A 20,023-nucleotide genomic window follows, 5' to 3' on the forward strand; every position below is an offset into this window, starting at 1 on the left:
TACATCAAGCTTATGGATGCATTTGCAGTTCGTTTTGGTTGTGTTTCACATTATTTTGTGCCCAAATTAAATGAACGACAAATAATGTATTATGTTATTTTGGAGTCACTTTTATTGTAAACACTTCTATATTAATGTGGATTCTACCACGATTATGGATAATCCTGAATGCATTGTGAATAATGATTAGTGAGAAAGTTAGAGGGTCAAAGATCATACCCCTAAGACATGCAAACCTCCCCTGTCATTGATAATGGTGAAGGTTAGCATGTCCTGGGGGTATGATATAAAATACTAACCTCCCCTGTCATTGATAATGGTGAAGGTTAGCATGTCCTGGGGGTATGATATAAAATGCTAACCTCCCCTGTTATTGATAATGGTGAAGGTTAGCATGTCCTGGGGGTATGATATAAAATGCTAACCTCCCCTGTTATTGATAATGGTGAAGGTTAGCATGTCCCGGTGGTATGATATAAAATGCTAACCTCCCCTGTTATTGATAATGGTGAAGGTTAGCATGTCCTGGGGGTATGATATAAAATGCTAACCTCCCCTGTCATTGATAATGGTGAAGGTTAGCATGTCTTGGGGGTATGATATAAAATGCTAACCTCCCCTGTTATTGATAATGGTGAAGGTTAGCATGTCCTGGGGGTATGATCTTTGACCCTCTGTAACTTTCTCACTCATCATTATTCACGATTCATTCAGGATTATCCAGATCATCAATCTGATCATCAATCTGATCATCAATCTGAAACACAACCAAAACAAACTCAAACGCATCCAAGTTTGTAGTCACAAGCTTGATTTGATGTAGTCATTGTGTGCTAGGAATATGGGACCAAATACTACACTATTGACTACTTTATTTATAAGTATCTTTAGGGATGTCAATAATTTTGACCCCTAACTTTTTGAGAAAAAATGATTACAAAACCTCTTTCTCTGAGCAATTGTATTAGTATAAAATAATGACATTTCCCAAATGTTTTTTTGCACACATATAGCTCAGTATTTAAATGATTTACTTTATACATTCATTATTACACATCTTTATCAAGGGTGTCAATAATTTTGTGCGCCACTGTATATGTAACTGTTTTCCACTGGGAAGCATACGGTAAGCTTGACTGTGTGCGCCACCCTATAGTAGTGAATGGCTGTGTGGATATGTGGGTGGCTGTGTGGATGTGTGGCATGGCCAGTAGCCGGGGTGACAAGAATGCCCTGAGTCGGCGTGTCACATGGCTAACTATAGAAGCCTAGCGGGCAGCCTCTCTCTCTCTCTCTCTCTCGTGTGACAAGAGGTCGGAATAATGGGCTGTGTGTGCGTGTGTGCGCGTGCGAGCGTGCGTGTGTGCGCGTGCGTGCGCGCGTGTGTGTGTGGAGATGATAGTGAAGCTACTTCTGACCCATGGATTTCTCAACATGAGCAAGTAGAGCCAGTGTCAAGAGAAAGAGACGGACGCGGGACGAAATGTCAAACAGCTTCACACACATACACAGTTTTCCTCCCACTCGCTGCCTCCCTGCCTTCTCCTCCATTGTATGTGTCACTCCTGTTGATATTGACTGGAGTGACTGCGGTCACCATGCGTGTGATTCCTCATCTCTCCTGTAGATGGCGATAGCACTCAGGGACTTCACTAGCACCAGAGTAGTGTTCTCTCTCTAATTATGCAGGTTGTAGCATATTGTGTGGAGACTGTGCATGTGTAAGAGGTGAGAACATTCAGTTTCCAAGTAACCAAACCATCTCTCTTGTTATAGGTGTGATAACTGTCAAGCTAAGGAATAGGACAAGCTAGTGTGTAGCTGTGGAGTTAAAGCTGCAATATGTAACTTTTTGGGTGACCCAACCAAATTCAATGAGTTATAGATTTCATTCTTATTGAAAGCAAGTCTAAGAAGCGCTTTTCTATGCTTCCCGGTCTTGAGTTTTGTTTTTGCATCTTTTACTTTGGGTTTTGTACACCAGCTTCAAACTGTTGAAAATACAATATTTTGTGGTTATTCAAAATATATTTCACTGCGGTTCAGATGGTACAATGATTCTCTACACTATACCTGATATTTTGGCACATAAACAGAAATGAGGCAAACTATTAGAATTTTAGCAACCAGGAAATGGTGGAGCGATTTCTGCACAGTGTACCTTTAAGTCACATACTGTATGTGTTGTCAGTCTGAGATACAAATTAACCATAGTATAATTTAGTATTAGTTTACTGTGACAAATTCTAAAATGTACTTTTGTATTTGGGGGGGGGGGGGGGGGGGGGGGGGGGGGGTGCATTTGATAGGCCATAATAAAATAGTTAAAAGTAGCTCCCTCTCAACCAAGTGGGGGACAGGAGAGAGCTCGGGCCTAGCCACCAGCTGGGTTTGGTAAATCACACTCTGAAGAGACACATTACTTCCCTAGAGGGGTGGTGTGTGTGTGTGTTATGGGGGTCTAGGACCTTAAACTCTCCAAAAAGCTTCCGGAGAACACGGCTGCCGGCTGTGCGGCATTACAAACGACGAGAGGGGAGGGAGTGTGTGTGTGTGTGTTATAACAAACGTACCTGTCCACACTGAAGGGGAAGCAGAACTTGGGGACTGTCTGAAGAGTTTCCTGTTGGGGGAGAGAGAGAGAGAACAGAGAGAGAGAGAAGAGAGAGAACATTTATACATCTAAAGGAGCCTATAAATCTAAGTATTAACTGCGCCACACCATATAACAGTGCATGGCCTGGAGAAATCAGAGACAGATGAGGGCAGAGGGCAGAGAAGGAGGTGAAGGAAAATATCTATTAAGGTGTAAAGGGGGACAAAGAAAGGAGGGAGAGAAGGAGAAATAGAGGAAGGAGAGAGAGGAAGTAGAGGAGAGAAAGAAGGAGAGATAGAGGAAGTAGAGGAGAGAGAGACATTGACAGGGGGAGCGGGTCAATCAAAGACAATTGTACCGGCGAGAATAAAAAAAATAATGGAAGAGTGGAGAAAAAGAAAAGAACACAATGGCAACAAATGAAGCCGGCGGTGGTGTGGTGGGAGTTTGGTTGAGGAGGTGGGTAGGGAGGGGTGTGTTAACAGGGCCCTGGGGGGGGGGGGGGGGGCTGCCCCAACATATGGGCAACAGTGAAAGGGGAGCGAGCGGCAGGATCCAAGGGGACCAGCGGGGAACGGGTAGAGGGGGGTGGGTGGGGGATACTAGGGAGGCCAGGGGAATCACAGATCAGCATGGGGCAAGAGGTGAGGGGGAGAGGGGATAGAAGGCTGGCAGGCAAGGGCTTTGCCTGGCCACCTCTCTCTCTCTCAGCTGTGTCCCTCCAACACGGGGAGTCGGGGACCCCTGGATTAGGGCCCTGGGACTATGGGGAAACTAACAAAGACAGACAGAGGGGGAGGGAGAGAGAAGTGAGAGGAAGAGAAAGAAGGAATATCGAGCGGACAGAGCAAAATAGGGAAAAAGAGAGAGAGAGAAATAGTGGTGGAGTGAGAGAGCTATGTGATAGAGCAAGAAGTGAGGGGGAAAAAGAGGGAAAATTAAAGGTGGAGGGGTACAACGAGAGAGAGAGAGAGGTGCAGGGAGGGAGAGAGAGAGGAAGAGAGATGGCATTTTTTCTATTAAATAATGAATATTTAGGCTACCTCTAACTTCCATCATGTGCACATTCAGATAGCGTTGTCCAACTAGGCCTACTATCTCCTGGTATACCTTAGCTGGCAACATTGCGGCAGATTGTAACCAATGCCGGCCGTAAATAAGCATATATGCTATAAAGCATTGGCTACAGATTAAACAATTTACAGCTCAGATTTTCTCCCCATCATAACCCTCAAGGAGGTAAATAACAGAGGTTTCCTTGAAAACGGGATAATTTGAGCTTTACAAAAATGCCTGAAGTATTACTGTACTCATAATAGTGAAACATTTCTCATAGGAAAAAAGCAACTGTGGAGCGAGAGCGGCAACAGATGAATGAATAACAGTTCACACTGGAAAATAGAGTTTCTGATGTGATCAAAGAAAAAATTGCCTACATGAAAGTAAGAGAGAGAGTAAACATTGTTTCTAGTTGAGGTTATTTAGAGGTCCAGTGTCCTGCCTTCGCATCAGTACAAAAGATTGACGAGTGACTGAAGTGACCTCCTGGGAGCTGTGTGGGAGAGCTGCCCAGAAAAGCTCAATCAGACCATGCAACTGAAAGATGTCCATTCTGCCAATGAGAGGATTGCATGAAATATTCTGCATGCATGCTTCTGATTGGACAACATGGATAAAAAGGTTCACGTGAAATTAACTGTCCATAGTCTCATGTGGAATTCTCGCCTCGTCACATTTTCGTCTACTAAAATATAAAGTAATTTGTAAGATAGTTTTTTTCCCAGGGCATGTCGTCTTGTTATCGTCATAGTTTTAGCATGGAAAAATAGGTTGTTGACGAGTATTATTCGTCATAGTTATTGTTGACGAAATTAACACCACTCCCTGGTGGGCTACCACAGCCGTGTTGAGGCCCTGGCGGAACCAGATGGAGGGACAAACAAGAGTGCCAGGCAGCAGAGAGCTTCAAGCCTGTAGTCCCCCAAGACCTCCACCCCCGGGTGGACAACCAATTACTAACTCAGCTCACTGATCACCATGGCAGCAGATGAGGGTGAGTCGGTGGCACCTGGTGGGTAAGGCCTTGGCTACCATGATGCTTTGGGGCCGCCATGGGACGCAGTGGGCAGGTGGTGGTTCAGGTGTGGTGAAAAACAAGTGAAAGGTGAGAGGAGCGAGGTGTGATATAATAAAAAAGACTGGAGTTCACATTGGTGCGGCTGGCTGCAGTGTGTCAAGATGCAGTGCAGCTTGGCAGGGTCTTGTTTCAGAGGACGCACAGCTCTCGACCTTCGCCTCTACCGAGTCCGTAGGGGAGTTGCAGCGATGGGACAAGACTGTAACTACCAATTGGATATCACCAAATTGGGGAGGAAAAAGGGGTAAAAAGTACAAAAAAATAATAATAATTCAAGAGAGGGAGGTACAGGCACTGATGTAACTGTCACCATGACAACAGCACACATATAGCATGCACATTCACACACATGCATTAAACACACACACATCTGTTATGAAACTGAGGAAGTTAAATAATAACACACCATTTTTAGTCAGTGAAACTGACCTCCAACTCTTATTCACTAGACCTCTCTACTAGTATTAGCCAAGCCGTAAACTGTCATGAACCCTCTCAAAAAATTAGGCCAAACGACTTGACACAAACCGCAAACCTTCTACAGGCTAGCTGAGGAGACAGCTTTGTGACAGTTTATAAGGGTTTGAATCAAGTGTTTTCCCTTGGCTTGAATTCCCTGCTCTGAAAGCAGGTTGACGTTTATTGTCATGAGTCTTGTCCTGGAGGCAGAACTAAGCATTTTCCTCTTAGATAGGCCAGCTGCAAAGTCAAAATTGGCTACATTGTAAAAATAACTTTTTGGTCTTAATTTAAGGTTAGGGTTAGGCATTAGGGTTAGCAGTGTGGTTAAATGTTAGGGTTAAGGTTAGTTTGTGAGGTTACTTTGTGACTGTGCCAGCTAGTGACCACTGAATAGCTGCCTCCAAAACAAGATTTGTGACAAGAAAGCTAGTCTGATGGTTACTGACTCACTCCTATGACTAACATGGGCTTATGAAGCTGGCCGGTTCCATTTAGCAACAAACAGTTCCAGTCAGGGCCTGAGTCATGGCCTGAGTCACCCAAGACTGAACCCACACACCCCTCAGGGAATATGAGACTGAACCCACACACCCCTCAGGGAATATGAGACTGAACCCACACACCCCTCAGGGAATATGAGACTGAACCCACACACCCCTCAGGGAATATGAGACTGAACCCACACACCCCTCAGGGAATATGAGACTGAACCCACACACCCCTCAGGGAATATGAGACTGAACCCACACACCCCTCAGGGAATATGAGACTGAACCCACACACCCCTCAGGAAATATGAGACTGACCCACACACCCCTCAGGGAATATGAGACTGAATCCACACACCCCTCAGGAAACATGAGACTGAATCCACACACCCCTCAGGAAATATGAGACTGACCCACACACCCCTCAGGGAATATGAGACTGAACCCCCACACCCCTTAGGAAACATGAGACTGAATCCACACACCCCTCAGGAAACATGAGACTGAACCCACACACCCCTCAGGGAATATGAGACTGAATCCACACACCCCTCAGGAAACATGAGACTGAACCCACACACCCCTCAGGGAACATGAGACTGAATCCACACACCCCTCAGGAAACATGAGACTGAACCCACACACCCCTCAGGGAATATGAGACTGAATCCACACACCCCTCAGGAAACATGAGACTGAATCCACACACCCCTCAGGAAATATGAGACTGACCCACACACCCCTCAGGAAATATGAGACTTAACCCACACACTCCTCAGGAAATATGAGACTGAACCCACACACCCCTCAGGGAATATGAGACTGAACCCACACACCCCTCAGGAAACATGAGACTGAACCCACACACCTCTCAGGAAACATGAGACTGAACCCACACACCCCTCAGGGAATATGAGACTGAATCCACACACCCCTCGGGAAACATGAGACTGAACCCACACACCCCTCAGGGAATATGAGACTGAATCCACACACCCCTCAGGAAACATGAGACTGAACCCACACACCCCTCAGGGAATATGAGACTGAATCCACACACCCCTCAGGAAACATGAGACTGACACCACACACCCCTCAGGGAATATGAGACTGAATCCACACACCCCTCAGGAAATATGAGACTGAACCCACACACCCCTCGGGAAATATGAGACTGAACCCACACACCCCTCAGGAAATATGAGACTGAACCCACACACCCCTCAGGAAATATGAGACTGAACCCACACACCCCTCAGGAAATATGAGACTGAACCCACACACCCCTCAGGAAATATGAGACTGAACCCACACACCCCTCAGGAAACATGAGACTAAACTAGGCTTGGGCGATATACCGTTTATACCGGGTTTTTCGAAATACAGACGGTATGATATTTTTTAAGAGCCTGAACCCACACACCCCTCAGGAAATACAAATCATAGGGTTGCCAGATTCTCAAATATTTCATGTATAATTCCTCATACCATCATTAGAAAAATCTCTCAAAATGCAGAATTCTGGTTCAATTATGATTCAGGTCAAACCTAAGGTTGACGTTGGCAATCCTACAGCCTAGGCTGTAAACAATCACAGAATGATGAACCATTCACTGAGGGCCTTTCAGGATAGCAAGGCAAGATAGGCTATTAGCCTAAGTAGTGGTAGGCTAAATATTAAGATCATTCTTTCAAATCTGGAATTGAATTATAATTACATTTCTCTAACATTGTGCACAAATTCTGTGACCTCAAGACTTTCTAACGACAAGTTCATCGTGTTCTATTCTCATCTTCATTTCAATTGATTTAAGCTCTTCTGACTCCCTTTCATTTCCCCAAGCCTGGCTAATACAAGACTCCCAACAGAAACACAATACAGAAAACTGAAAACTCCAGGGGCTTTACCCAGTCAATACCATTTCCAACTCCAGGGGCTTTACCCAGTCAATACCATTCCCAACACCAGGGGCTTTACCCTGTCAATCCCATTCCCAACTCCAGGGGCTTTACTCTGTCAATACCATTCCCAACTCCGGTGGCTTTACCCTGTCAATACCATTCCCAACACCAGGGGCTTTACACTGTCAATACCATTCCCAACTCCAGGGGCTTTATCCTGTCAATACCATTCCCAACACCAGGGGCTTTACCCTGTCAATACCATTCCCAACTCCAGGGGCTTTACCCTGTCAATACCATTTCTAATTAATCATTGTAATAATGATTCAACAGCTGAGAGTTATGGGGGAAGGGGGGGGGGGGGGGTTTGCACCTGCACCATCTCCACCCCTCTACTTCAGATCTGTCTGTCATTCCACTCCTCCTATCTACTCGGATGGGGAGGCGCCGATCACTCGTTCTCACCAGAGAATGGGGTTTAGTTATTTAATTTCCCATAAAACTAATTGCATTTAAAGAAATATGTCAAAATGGATTTGATCTTACTATAAGTCTAAGTCTTCTAAGGATTGGTCTTAGTGCAGTTCCCCTGTACATGACAAACACCTGCCTATGGCAGGAAATGTTGTTGTTTTTGTTGTTGACATTTGAAACGGATAAATGATGTGTTTATTTGTGATGCGATTGGGAGGGGAGTCAGAATGGAAGGATGAGTTGGCACTGTGAGGCCAGCACTCCACTTACTTTTTGAATGTGTGTTACATGCATACAAAACTGAGACACACACATTCAGGTAAAAACTAGAAACACATGCAAATACAGTATGTATATTAAATTAAGTAGTGCATTACATAGCCTCCTAATAAAACAACAAGGATTTAAAACACTTGCAAACAGCACACTAGAACAGCACACTAGAAAAGGCAGATGAAAGGCTGAGACATCTACGCCCTCACAAAACAACAAACTAAAGATGAAAACATACAGCAGAGAAACTTCTAAACCAATAAAACTTCTGTCATTTTAAGTGGTATCATACACAATTCTAATAGTCACTAGACTATGTAGTAGTAGTATTAATAGCAGAAGTAGCCAAGCACTTGCATAGGAAAGCATCTATTAGAATTCGTCACTCAGAATGATGCAGAGAAGCTATTTCACAGAAATGATGGGGTTGTTCGTTTTAACAAGTGCATATGTCGTCATGTGTCCGGAGAGCAATAATCATCCATCATTATTTAGGCACAGGGACGGCTTAGCCATTCAGCCCCAGGAATAGGAAACAGATTTCGAAGGGGGGGAGGTGGATGGAGGGATGTAGTGTGTGTGCCCTGTCCCCGAGTGCAAGTTGTCGTGCGATTTGCCTTATTGCCCCCCCCAACTAAACCCCTGTGGACTACACCTTAGTTTTAATTGCTGTAACTTCCCCCAACCCCCAGCCCTCTCTTGCCCAACCTCATAACAGCTATACTGGTGGGATAGTGGTGTGTGTGTGTGTGTGTGTGTGTGTGTGTGTGTGTGTGTGTGTGTGTGTGTGTGTGTGTGTGTGTGTGTGTGTGTGTGTGTGTGTGTGTGTGTGTGTGTGTGTGTGTGTGTGTGTGTGTGTGTGTGTGTTTGGTTGGTTGGTTGTCGGAGCTGAGCTCTGTGCTACCCTGACACTTCCTGCCTCCCTGGCTGGGACTCGCCACACCTGGGGCCTCCCCTTCCCAGAGACTCCAGCCTGGCAACCCAACCCCCCTTCCATCTCTGAGCTCCAACCATCCAACCCTCCTTTTCACTCAGTACATCAAACCCATCTGACATACTGCCTCGCAGCACTTATTCTCCAGACCCTGCCTGCTAACATCAATGGGGCCAGAGGGGTTGTGGGGAGTGGAGCGATGGTAGCTCATAGGGGCTTGGTGGACTTACCTCCAGCCTCGATGGGCTCAGTTTGGCCACAGATAATTGGGCCCAGGAACGGTTCCCCGACAAGACGGTCACATTCTCACACAGGCATGTAGGGGCACACACACACCCACAATGTTCACACACACACGCACACACATGCACAAACACACTCGACCACACATTTTTACTTCCCCAAACTAAATGAGATGGAGGGGGGCCGGATGCATGAAGGGGAGACGGACACTACACACACACCAGTACGCCAATCAACAGGACAATCTTCTGTGTCTCCGAGTCTCTATTCCCTTCAGCACTTCACAGGGTCTCCTTCCACTGCACACCTCCCAATCACTCACTGCCCTCACAGGGTCTCCTTCCACTGCACACCTCCCAATCACTCACTGCCCTCACAGGGTCTCCTTCCACTGCACACCTCCCAATCACTCACTGCCCTCACAGGGTCTCCTTCCACTGCACACCTCCCAATCACTCACTGCCCTCACAGGGTCTCCTTCCACTGCACACCTCCCAATCACTCACTGCCCTCACAGGGTCTCCTTCCACTGCACACCTCCCAATCACTCACTGCCCTGACAGGGTCTCCTTCCACTGCACACCTCCCAATCACTCACTGCCCTCACAGGGTCTCCTTCCACCGCACACCTCCCAATCACTCACTGCCCTCACAGGGTCTCCTTCCACTGCACACCTCCCAATCACTCACTGCCCTCACAGGGTCTCCTTCCACTGCACACCTCCCAATCACTCACTGCCCTCACAGGGTCTCCTTCCACTGCACACCTCCCAATCACTCACTGCCCTCACAGGGTCTCATTCCACTGCACATCTCCCAATCACTCACTGCCCTCACAGAGTCTTTACGCACGTATTCAAGTTCCAACAATAATAAAACCTCAGTAGCAACAAAATGTGGCCACCACATAAAGAGAAAACGCTGCAGTATGAAATGTTGATCTTGTTGTTGTTTTTTAAAAAGTGATAATAGCAAATGTACACACACAGTTTATTAAGTACACCCATCTAGTATCGGGTCGGACCCCCGCTTTGCCTCCAGAACATACTGAATTCTTTGAGGGGATGTAAATGTTGCTCAATTGGTAGTGTGTGTATTCATGTGTATTGCTAGACATTACTGCACTGTTGGAGCTAGGAGCACAATATTTTAGCTACACCCGCAATAACATCTGCTAAATGTGTATGCGACCAATACAATTTGATTTGATTTTGATCAAGGGACCTAACGTGTGCCATGAAAACATTCCTTACACCATTGCACCACTGCCACCAGCCTGTACCATTGACACCAGGCAGGATGAGGCCATGGACTCATGCTGCTTACACCAAATCCTGACTCTACCATCAGCAGGACGCAACTATCTTGCGTGAAAAGCCCAGGAGGCTGGACATTTCTGAGATACTGGAACCGGCGCGCACTGGCACCGACGATCATACCACGCTCAAAGTCGCTTAGGTAACTGAATGTCTCGATGCCCATCTGCCTGTTTTATATAGCAAGCCACGGCCAAGTGACTCACTGTCTGTAGGAGCGAATCAATTTCTTGAACGGGGTGGTGTACCTAATAAACTGGCCACTGAGTGTCCATAATAGCAAATAACGATAAAAAACATGCCACTGTAATAAAAGTAAACAAATAATCACAAAAGGGGGGATTTATGACCACTCCAGTAATTATAAAGTGTGTGTGTGTGTGGGGGGGGGGGACATTTCAATGAGATAGAGAGCATTTCTATGAGACATCCGCAGTCGACTCATGAAATGCTTTAATAAAAGGCAGCCATATTGCTACTTCATTAGGAGGAGAACGGTGATGTGCAAACAGAGCAGAGCGCCGAGGCCCCTCATTAGCTGTAATACCACAGGCAGCACTCTCATTTGTCTCAATGAGACCCCTTTTATACAGTTATGGATTTTAAATTACTACCAGCGCAGCCACTCTGCAAAAAGGCACGGTGTCAGCACTTCACCCCACAGTGTGGACAGATGACATGAAAAAATGATGAAAAAAATGCTGAAAAGGGAAGACAGAAATCAAACAACGACAACAAACAAAACAACAAGTCATTAGCTGGGACACCGTGTTCGCGGATGGATGAAGAGCAACCTCGTTGTTATTTTTCTGCCGTTCTCCAAATGGCTCCAAAAGTCAGTGCCTTTAGGAGATAGAGACAGGAAAATAGCAGTGTACTCTGGAGAATTGCACGTCACAAGGAGAACGTCGACTTGAGTCAAATTTCTATTGCAATTGTTCAGGTTTTATTGCAATGGGCCCTGAAGTGAACTAGGCTTTCTGGGGCTATGAAGCTGAAGTCCTGACTCCTCCAATTATCCCATCACTTTCACAGTCGCCTTCAAAGTAGATTCAATTATATTAACTAGAAGATACCCAACTAGATATAACTAGATTAACATATGATTTAATATAGAGGGTTGCCAGGTGACCTACGATGCCTCCTGGCGGCCATGTTGGAAGACCAATAAATCAATTATTTCGACAACAACAGCTAAGTGGCTACTCCAAGCTGCATGATAACAATGCCTAAAACTACTTGATTAATTACCATGGTCAATTTCTGTGCTGTATTTGGATGCTCTAACAAGGCAGGAAAGACAACTGATAAAAAAAGATACCTTTTTCCCCGTCAAGACCTGAACCCAGACAGTTGTCAGTACAGGGTCTGCTCCGATCATTTCATCAATGGTAAGTCTAATTTCAAGTTTAGTTTAGCTGTTATGCCACCCAGATATTAAGAACAAGATTAAGTTGGCCAACATTAGAGCTAGATAGCTTGTAGTCTAGCTATCTAGCATGCCTCTCTCTCATAGGCGGCGAGTGAGTTTGAAGTTTGGGGGAAGCTACACTATGCAGTGCCTTCGGACAGTATTCAGACTTTTTCCACATTTTCTTAGGTTACAGCCTTATTATAAAATGTATTAAATTGTTTTATTTTCTCATCAATCTCCAGAGATGTTCGATCGGGTTCAAGTCCAGGCTCTGGCTGGGCCAATCAAGGACATTGAGAGACTTGTCCCAAAGCCACTCCTGTGTTGTCTTGGCTATGTGCTTAGGGTCGTTCTCCTGTTGGAAGGTGAACCTTCGCCCCAGTCTGAGCTAGTCTCTCCTAGTCGCCCCAGTCTGAGCTAGTCTCCCTGCAACTGAAAAACATCCCCACAGCATGATGCTGTTTCTCATGTTCTGAGAGTCCTTTAGTGTTTTGGCAAACTCCAAGCGGGCTGTCATGTGCCTTTTACTGAGGAGTGGCTTCCATCTGCCCACGCTACCATAAAGTCCTAATTGGTGGACTGCTGCAGAGATGGTTGTCCTTCCGGAAGGTTCTCCCATTTCCACAAAAGAACTCTAGAGCTCTGTCAGAGTGACCATCGGGTTCTTGGACCAAGGCCCTTCTCCCCCGATTGCTCAGTTTGGCTGGGCGGACAGCTCTAGGAAGTCTTGGTGGTTCCAATCAATAATTAATTTAAGAATGATGGAGGCCACTGTGTTATTGGGGAGCTTCATTGTTGCATAAATGTTTTGGTACCCTTCCCCAGTTCTGTGCCTCAACACAATCCTGTCTCGTAGCTCTACGGACAATTCCTTCGACATCATGGCTTGGTTTTTGCTCTGACAAGCACTGTCAACTGTGGGACCTTATATAGACAGGTGTGTGCCTTTCCAAATCATGTACAATCAATTGAATTGACCACAGGTGGACTCCAATCAAGTTGTAGAAACATCAAGGATAATCAATGGAAACAGGATGCATCTGAGCTAAATTTCGAGTCTCATAGCAAAGGGTCTGAATAATCACGTAAATAAGGTATACGTTTTTTGTTTTTAATACATTTGCAAAAATTTCTAAAAACCTGTTTCACATTGTCATTATGGGGTATTGTGGAAAGATTGCTGAGGAATGATTTAAATCATTTTAGAATAAGGCTGTAACGTAATCTGGAAAAAGTCTGAATACTTTCCGAAGGCACTGTCTATACAAAAGTATGTGGACACCCCTTCAAATTAGTGTATTTCGGCTATAACAACCACACCCGTTGCTGACAGGTGTATAAAATAGAGCACACAGCCATGCAATCTCCTTAGACAAACATTGTCAGTAGAACGGCCTTACGGAAGAGCTCAGTGGCATTTAACGTGGCACAGTCATAGAATGCCACCTTTCCAACAAGTCAGTACGTCAACTTTCTGCCCTGCTAGAGCTGCCCCGGTCAACTGTAAGGGCTGTTATTGTGATGTGGAAACATCTAGGAGCAACAGTGGCTCAGCCGCGAAGTGATAGGCCCCTCAAGCTCACAGAACGGGACCGCCGAGTGCTGAAGACCATAAAAAATAGTTTGTTCTTGGTTGCAACACTCACTACAGAGTTCCTCTGGAAGCAACGTCAGCACAAGAACTGTTCGTCAGAAACTTCATGAAATGGGTATCCATGGCCGAGCAAATGCACATAGGCCTAAGATCACCATGCCAAGTGTTGGCTGGAGTGGTGTAGAGCTCGCCGCCATTGGACTCTGGAGCAGTGGAAACATGTTCTCTGGAGTGATGAACCACACTTCACCATCTGGCAATCTGACGGACTAATCTGGGTTTGGCGGATGCCAAAAGAACACTAACTGCCCGAATCCATAATACCAACTGCAAAGTTTGGTGGAGGAGGAATAATGGTCTGGGGCTGTTTTTCATAGTTCGGGCTAGGACTCTTAGATCCAGTGAAGGGAAATCTTAACGCGAAAGCATACAATGACATTCCAGACGATTCTGTGCTTCCAACATTGTGGCAAAGGTTTGGGGAAGGCCCTTTCCTGTTTCAGCATGACAATGGCCCTGTGCACAAAGTAAGGTCCATACAGAAATTGATTGTCGAGATCGGTGTGGAATAACTTGACTGGCCTGCACAGAGCCCTGACCTCAACCCCATCGAACACTTTGGGGATTAATTAAAATGCAGACTGCGAGCCAGGCTTAAGTGCCCGACCTCACTAATGCTCGTGGCTGAATGGAAGCAGGTCCCCGCAGCAATATTCCAACATCTAGTGGAAAGCCTTCCCAGAAGAGTGGAGGATGTTATAGCCGCAAAGGGGGAACAAATTCCATATTAATGCCAATGATATTGGAAAGAGATATTCGACGAGCAGGTGTCCACATACTTTTGGTCATGTAGTGTATTTTTTTCACCATAAAAATGCACCTTTACAATAAACATGCATGCATCTATTATCGCATTTGCAGACTAATGTAAGCCTACTAAACTCAGCAAAAAAAGAAACATCCCTTTTCAGGACCCTTTTTTTCAAAGATAATTCGTAAAAATCAAAAATAATTTCACAGATCTTCATTGTAAAGGGTTTAAACACTGTTTCCCATGCTTGTTCAATGAACCATAAACAACTAATGAACATGCACCTGTGGAACGGTAGTTAAGACACTAACAGCTTACAGACGGTAGGCAATTAAGGTCACAGTTATGATAACTTAGGACACTAAAAGAGGCCTTTCTACTGACTCTGAAAAACACCAAAAGAAAGATGCCCAGGATCCCTGCTCATCTGCGTGAACGTGACTTAGGCATGCTGCAAGGAGGCATGAGGACTGCAGATGTGCCAAGGCAATATATTGCAATGTCCGTACTGTGAGACGCCTAAGACAGCACTACAGGGAGACAGGACGGACTGCTGATCATCCTCTCAGTGGCAGACCACTTGTAACAACACCTGCACAGGATCGGTAAATCCGAACATCACACCTGCGCGACAGGTACAGGATGGCAACAACTGCCCGAGTTACACCAGGAACGCACAATCCTTCCATCAGTGCTCAGACTGTCCGTAATAGGCTGAGAAAGGCAGGTCCTCACCAGACATCACCGGCAACAGCGTCGCCTATGGGCACAAACCCACCGTCGCTGGACCAGACAGGACGGGCAAAAAGTGCTCTTCACTGACGAGTCGCGGTTTTGTCTCACCAGGGATGATGGTCGGATTCACGTTTATCGCCGAAGGAATGAGCGTTACACCGGGGCCTGTACTCTGGAGCGGGATCGATTTGGAGGTAGAGGGTCCGTCATGGTCTGGGGCGGTGTGTCACAGCATCATTGGACTGAGCTTGTTGTCATTGCAGGCAATCTCAACGCTGTGCGTTATAGGGAAGACATCCTCCTCCCTCATGTGGTACCCTTCCTGTAGGCTCATCCTGACATGCCCCTCCAGCATGACAATGCCACTAGCCATACTGCTCATTCTGTGCGTGATTTCCTGCAAGACAGGAATGTCAGTGTTCTGCCATGGCCAGCGAAGAGCCCGGATCTCAATCCCATTGAGCACATCTGGGACCTGTTGGATCGGATGGTGAGGGCTAGGGCCATTCCCCCCAGAAATCTTCAGGAACTTGGAGGTGCCTTGGGGGAAGAGTGGGGTAACATCTCACAGCAAGAACTGGCAAATCTGGTGTAGTCCCTGAGGAGGAGATGCACTGCAGTACTTAATGCAGCTGGTGGCTACACCAGATACTGACTGTTATTTTTGATTTTGACCCTCCCTTTGCTCAGGGACACATTATTCCATTTCTGTTAGTCACATGTCTATGAAACTTGTTCAGTTTATGTCTCAGTTGTTGAATCTTGTTATGTTCACACAAATATTTACACATGTTAAGTTTGCTGAAAATAAACGCAGTTGACAGTGAGAGGACATTTCTTGCTGAGGTTATTCCTAATGTGATGAGTAGATTGGATAGTGATAATTTAGGCTATAAATATAACTCAGTCTAATCACTGTGTATGGCTGACTGCATAGTGGCATAGTAAATATGGACATAGCATAGTGGATATGCTATATCAGAGACGTTTCTTCTCTTTTCTTTGCGTGGGAAAAATGTGGCCTTTTATAAACAGATCAATAAAAACGACCTTGTCTTGAATGCAACCATGTAATCTAGGCCTACGAAAAGGGAAGACACAAATTGCACAAAATGATGTGCATATAGCTTGAAAGAGGATATTATTTCCCCAAAACACCTTCCAGTGGCACTGACCCAATGATAATTTGTTGAGAAAATGTATGGGCATTACAATATAGGACAAAGGCCTCAATGGAATAGAGGCAATTCCATGCATGATTTTGTTTTACTTTAAAATGTATGCCAAACAAAGACCATTGATATAAAAATTTTGCAAGCAAATCCATGCACAAGGACTACTTTTAACAATTTCCACTGATAATTCTACAAAACATATTAACTGGAAAAACTGTGCAGAAACAAAGTTTGTTAACAGAATTTTAGTAAAATACCACTCAGTTTTATTCTACTGTAGGTTCACCAGCTGACCTCTATCATACACCTATGTCAACTGGATTCACACTGTGAAGATGAGCAACGCTGCAGCATCATCAGTTTCTATTTTCACTACTTTGTCCTTTTCCAGATATTAAAGGAGACATTCCTCAGTTAGACAAAATGGTTGTCATATTCTCTCCCTTGGTCAATCTGAATGATTCTGTTGTGCCATTTGAGTAGAGAGCCCCGTCACCTTGCCGTCATGACGAAAGTGCCCCCTTAAATTGAATCGTGTAGCAATAACTTCTGATTAAAACCTTTTTTTTTTCAATTTTCGCCTAAAATGACATACCAAATCTAACTGCCGGTAGCTCAGGACCTGAAGCAAGGACATAAATATTATTGATACCATTTGAAAGGAAACACTTTGAAGTTTGTGGAAATTTGAAATTAATGTAGAAGAATATAACACATTAGATCTGGTAAAAGATAATACAAACAAAAAAAACTTGCGTTTTTTTGTTTTTTTTGTTCCATCTTTGAAATGCAAGAGAAAGGCCATACATTCAGATAGAAGTCTAGGTGTAATTTAGATTTTGGCCACCGGATGGCAGCAGTGTGTGCAATGTTTCAGACTGATCCAGTGAAGAATTACATTACTGTACAATATGTTGTATCAAGTCTGCCAGGAGTTTGCCCAAATGTGCTAAATTGGTCAATTGATACATTTTCAAGTACATAACTATAGAAAACATACAAAAATGCTATGGTAATAAAAAAAATGAAAGCTTACACACTCCCAGGAATGTCATACATTTTTTTATAGCTTTTTTAACTAGGCAAGTCAATTAGGAACAAATTCTTACTTACAATGACGGCCTAGGAACAGTGGGTTAAAGGCCTTGTTCAGGGGCAGAATAACAGATGCTTACCTTGTCACCTCGGGGATTTGATCTAGCAACCTTTTTGTAACTGGTCCAACGGTCTAACCATTAGGCTACCTGCCACCCCATACATGATGGATCATTAGCTAAAACTAACTTTCACACATCTAGATGGCCGGGCTGGGTGGGTATGGGGCTAGAGATAGCAGAGAGGTCAAATTGTAGACCCCAGTTCCTACATTTGAACATATACATTTATTTTATTAAACACAACTATGCAACATTTTATCTCTCGGACCCTCAGGATGACAAATCAGAGCAAGATTACTGAATGTAAGTACATTATTTACCTTCCAAAGGTGAATGTATCAAACCAGTTGCCGTGATAACATTTTTGTTGTTGTGCACTCTCCTCAAACAATAGCATGGTATTTATTCACTGTAATAGCTACAGTTAATTGGACACTGCAGTTAGATTAACAATAATTTAAGCTTTCTGCCCATATAAGACATGTCTATGTCCTGGAAAGTTGGCTGCTGTATACAATGTCATACTAGTCACATTAGCAACAACCGTCCTGGTTTAGGGACACCCATCCCGTAGAGGTTAAACAGAAACAAAGTTTCACAGTAATATATTTATCTACAAATGTTTGAATATATAAAATGTAATTTGGAACAACATGTAAAATACTATTGTTTATGATATTCTAAACATATTATACTTGAATAATAGGTTATGTTGTTATATGGGTAAAAATGTAAAGTATTTTGTGTTCATTGCTGCTTTCCCTTGCCCCATTGAATAAAATGTATTTCCTATAATCTAACTATTTTTATTTTATTTTACAACTTAAACACATTTAGCATAGACAATATAATTGTTATGGTAGTCTTAGGCAAACCATCTTTCTTATCACAGTGGCACCTCCAAGTACCACTCAGACCTTTTGGGAGAAGAGTACCTGGCATTGAACTTGGCAGTAGTAGTTGTATGTTTTAAGCTAAGGATCCCATCATTTCCTGCTTCCAGACATCATAAGGGTTGGATTTGCACTAAACAATTTGATGTCAGCACAAGGCATGTACAACATCTTGTATAATGATTAGCCTCATACACACTGACTGACCAGATGAATCCAGGTGAAAGCTATGATCCCTTATTGATGTCACTTGGTAAATCAACTTCAATCAGTGTAGATGAAGGGGAGGAGACAGGTTAAATAAGGATTTTTAAGCCTTGAGACAAGTAAGACATGGATTGTGTGTGCCATTCAGAGGGTGAATGAGCAAAACAAAAAAACTAGAATCAGGTGTTAGGACTGGGCTGGAACAGAAGCCTGCATACCCAGCAGGGTTGGCCTGCTCCAGTTGTAATAGGTTTATACATTATGTATGACTTTTAAACTGTATTTTGTTTACAACATTTTCCTAACATAGGTACACCCACGGTATACAAGGATGACCCCTTATTCTATTGGGACATGAATTTGGACCTCTTCATCTGCAGACAGGGTATTTCACAGCTCTCTGTATCCAAGGACAGAAAACATCACAATGAAACGGGCTGCATTCTACTCAAATTGGACAGCACTGAATATCATGTTGTTATATCTCTCTGTCCTCATAGTTTTCCTCGCTAGGGGCTGGAGAATCTTTTCATAATGGCCTCCCACAAAGGTACCGGTCTTATCCAGAGTAGCCGACTCTCTCCCCTTCTCTGACAGCTGGAGCTGCTAATCCTTTCACTCGGACTCCTGAGTGGTGCAGCGGTTTAAGGCACTGCATCTCAGTGCTTGAGAAGTCACTACAGACACTCTGGTTCGACTCCAACATGTATCTCAACTGGCCGTCATTGGGAGTCCCATAGGGCGGCGCACAATTGGCTCAGCGTCATCCATGTTTGGCCGGTGTAGGCCGTCACTGTAAATAAGAATTTGTTCTTAACTGACTTGCCTAGTTAAATAAAGGTTACATTATATATATAATATATATATATTTTTCATAGAAAATTTCATGCCATGGTTATTAGCTAGCTAGCTACCTAGCTACATACTGTATGCATTTAGAGTTTGCATTTTTTACGTATAATGATACATACATAAAGAGCTAGCAAGCTAAAATTAAGTTAGCTAGCTGTAGCTAGAGATATCTATTTCACTTAGCTATACTATATAGTATGTAAAGTTAGCTAGCGAGTTAACAATACGTTAGGAGCTCATTTTAGTTAGCCTACACATTAATGCTAATTTACTGTAGCAAGCTAGCTAGCTAATTATACATAGTTTTTATATAATTTTCAAAATATATTTATTTACTTGAATAGGTTATCCTACTGCCTT

General features: G+C 44.2%; 1 protein-coding gene across 5 annotated transcripts in view; it reads right to left on the reverse strand.

Annotated features, from left to right (window-relative positions):
- LOC129818954 (DENN domain-containing protein 1A-like) overlaps positions 1-20,023 on the reverse strand; it is a 160,044-nt gene that overhangs the window by 100,331 nt on the left and 39,690 nt on the right. For all 5 annotated transcript variants that reach the window (XM_055875332.1, XM_055875333.1, XM_055875330.1 and 2 more), the window contains exon 4: positions 2,574-2,623. In XM_055875332.1, the coding sequence (XP_055731307.1) occupies positions 2,574-2,623 (50 nt within the window). The remainder of the gene's footprint in view (positions 1-2,573; positions 2,624-20,023) is intronic.

This window comes from Salvelinus fontinalis, chromosome 21 (genome assembly GCF_029448725.1).
Source record: "Salvelinus fontinalis isolate EN_2023a chromosome 21, ASM2944872v1, whole genome shotgun sequence".
NCBI classification, from domain to species: domain Eukaryota; kingdom Metazoa; phylum Chordata; class Actinopteri; order Salmoniformes; family Salmonidae; genus Salvelinus; species Salvelinus fontinalis.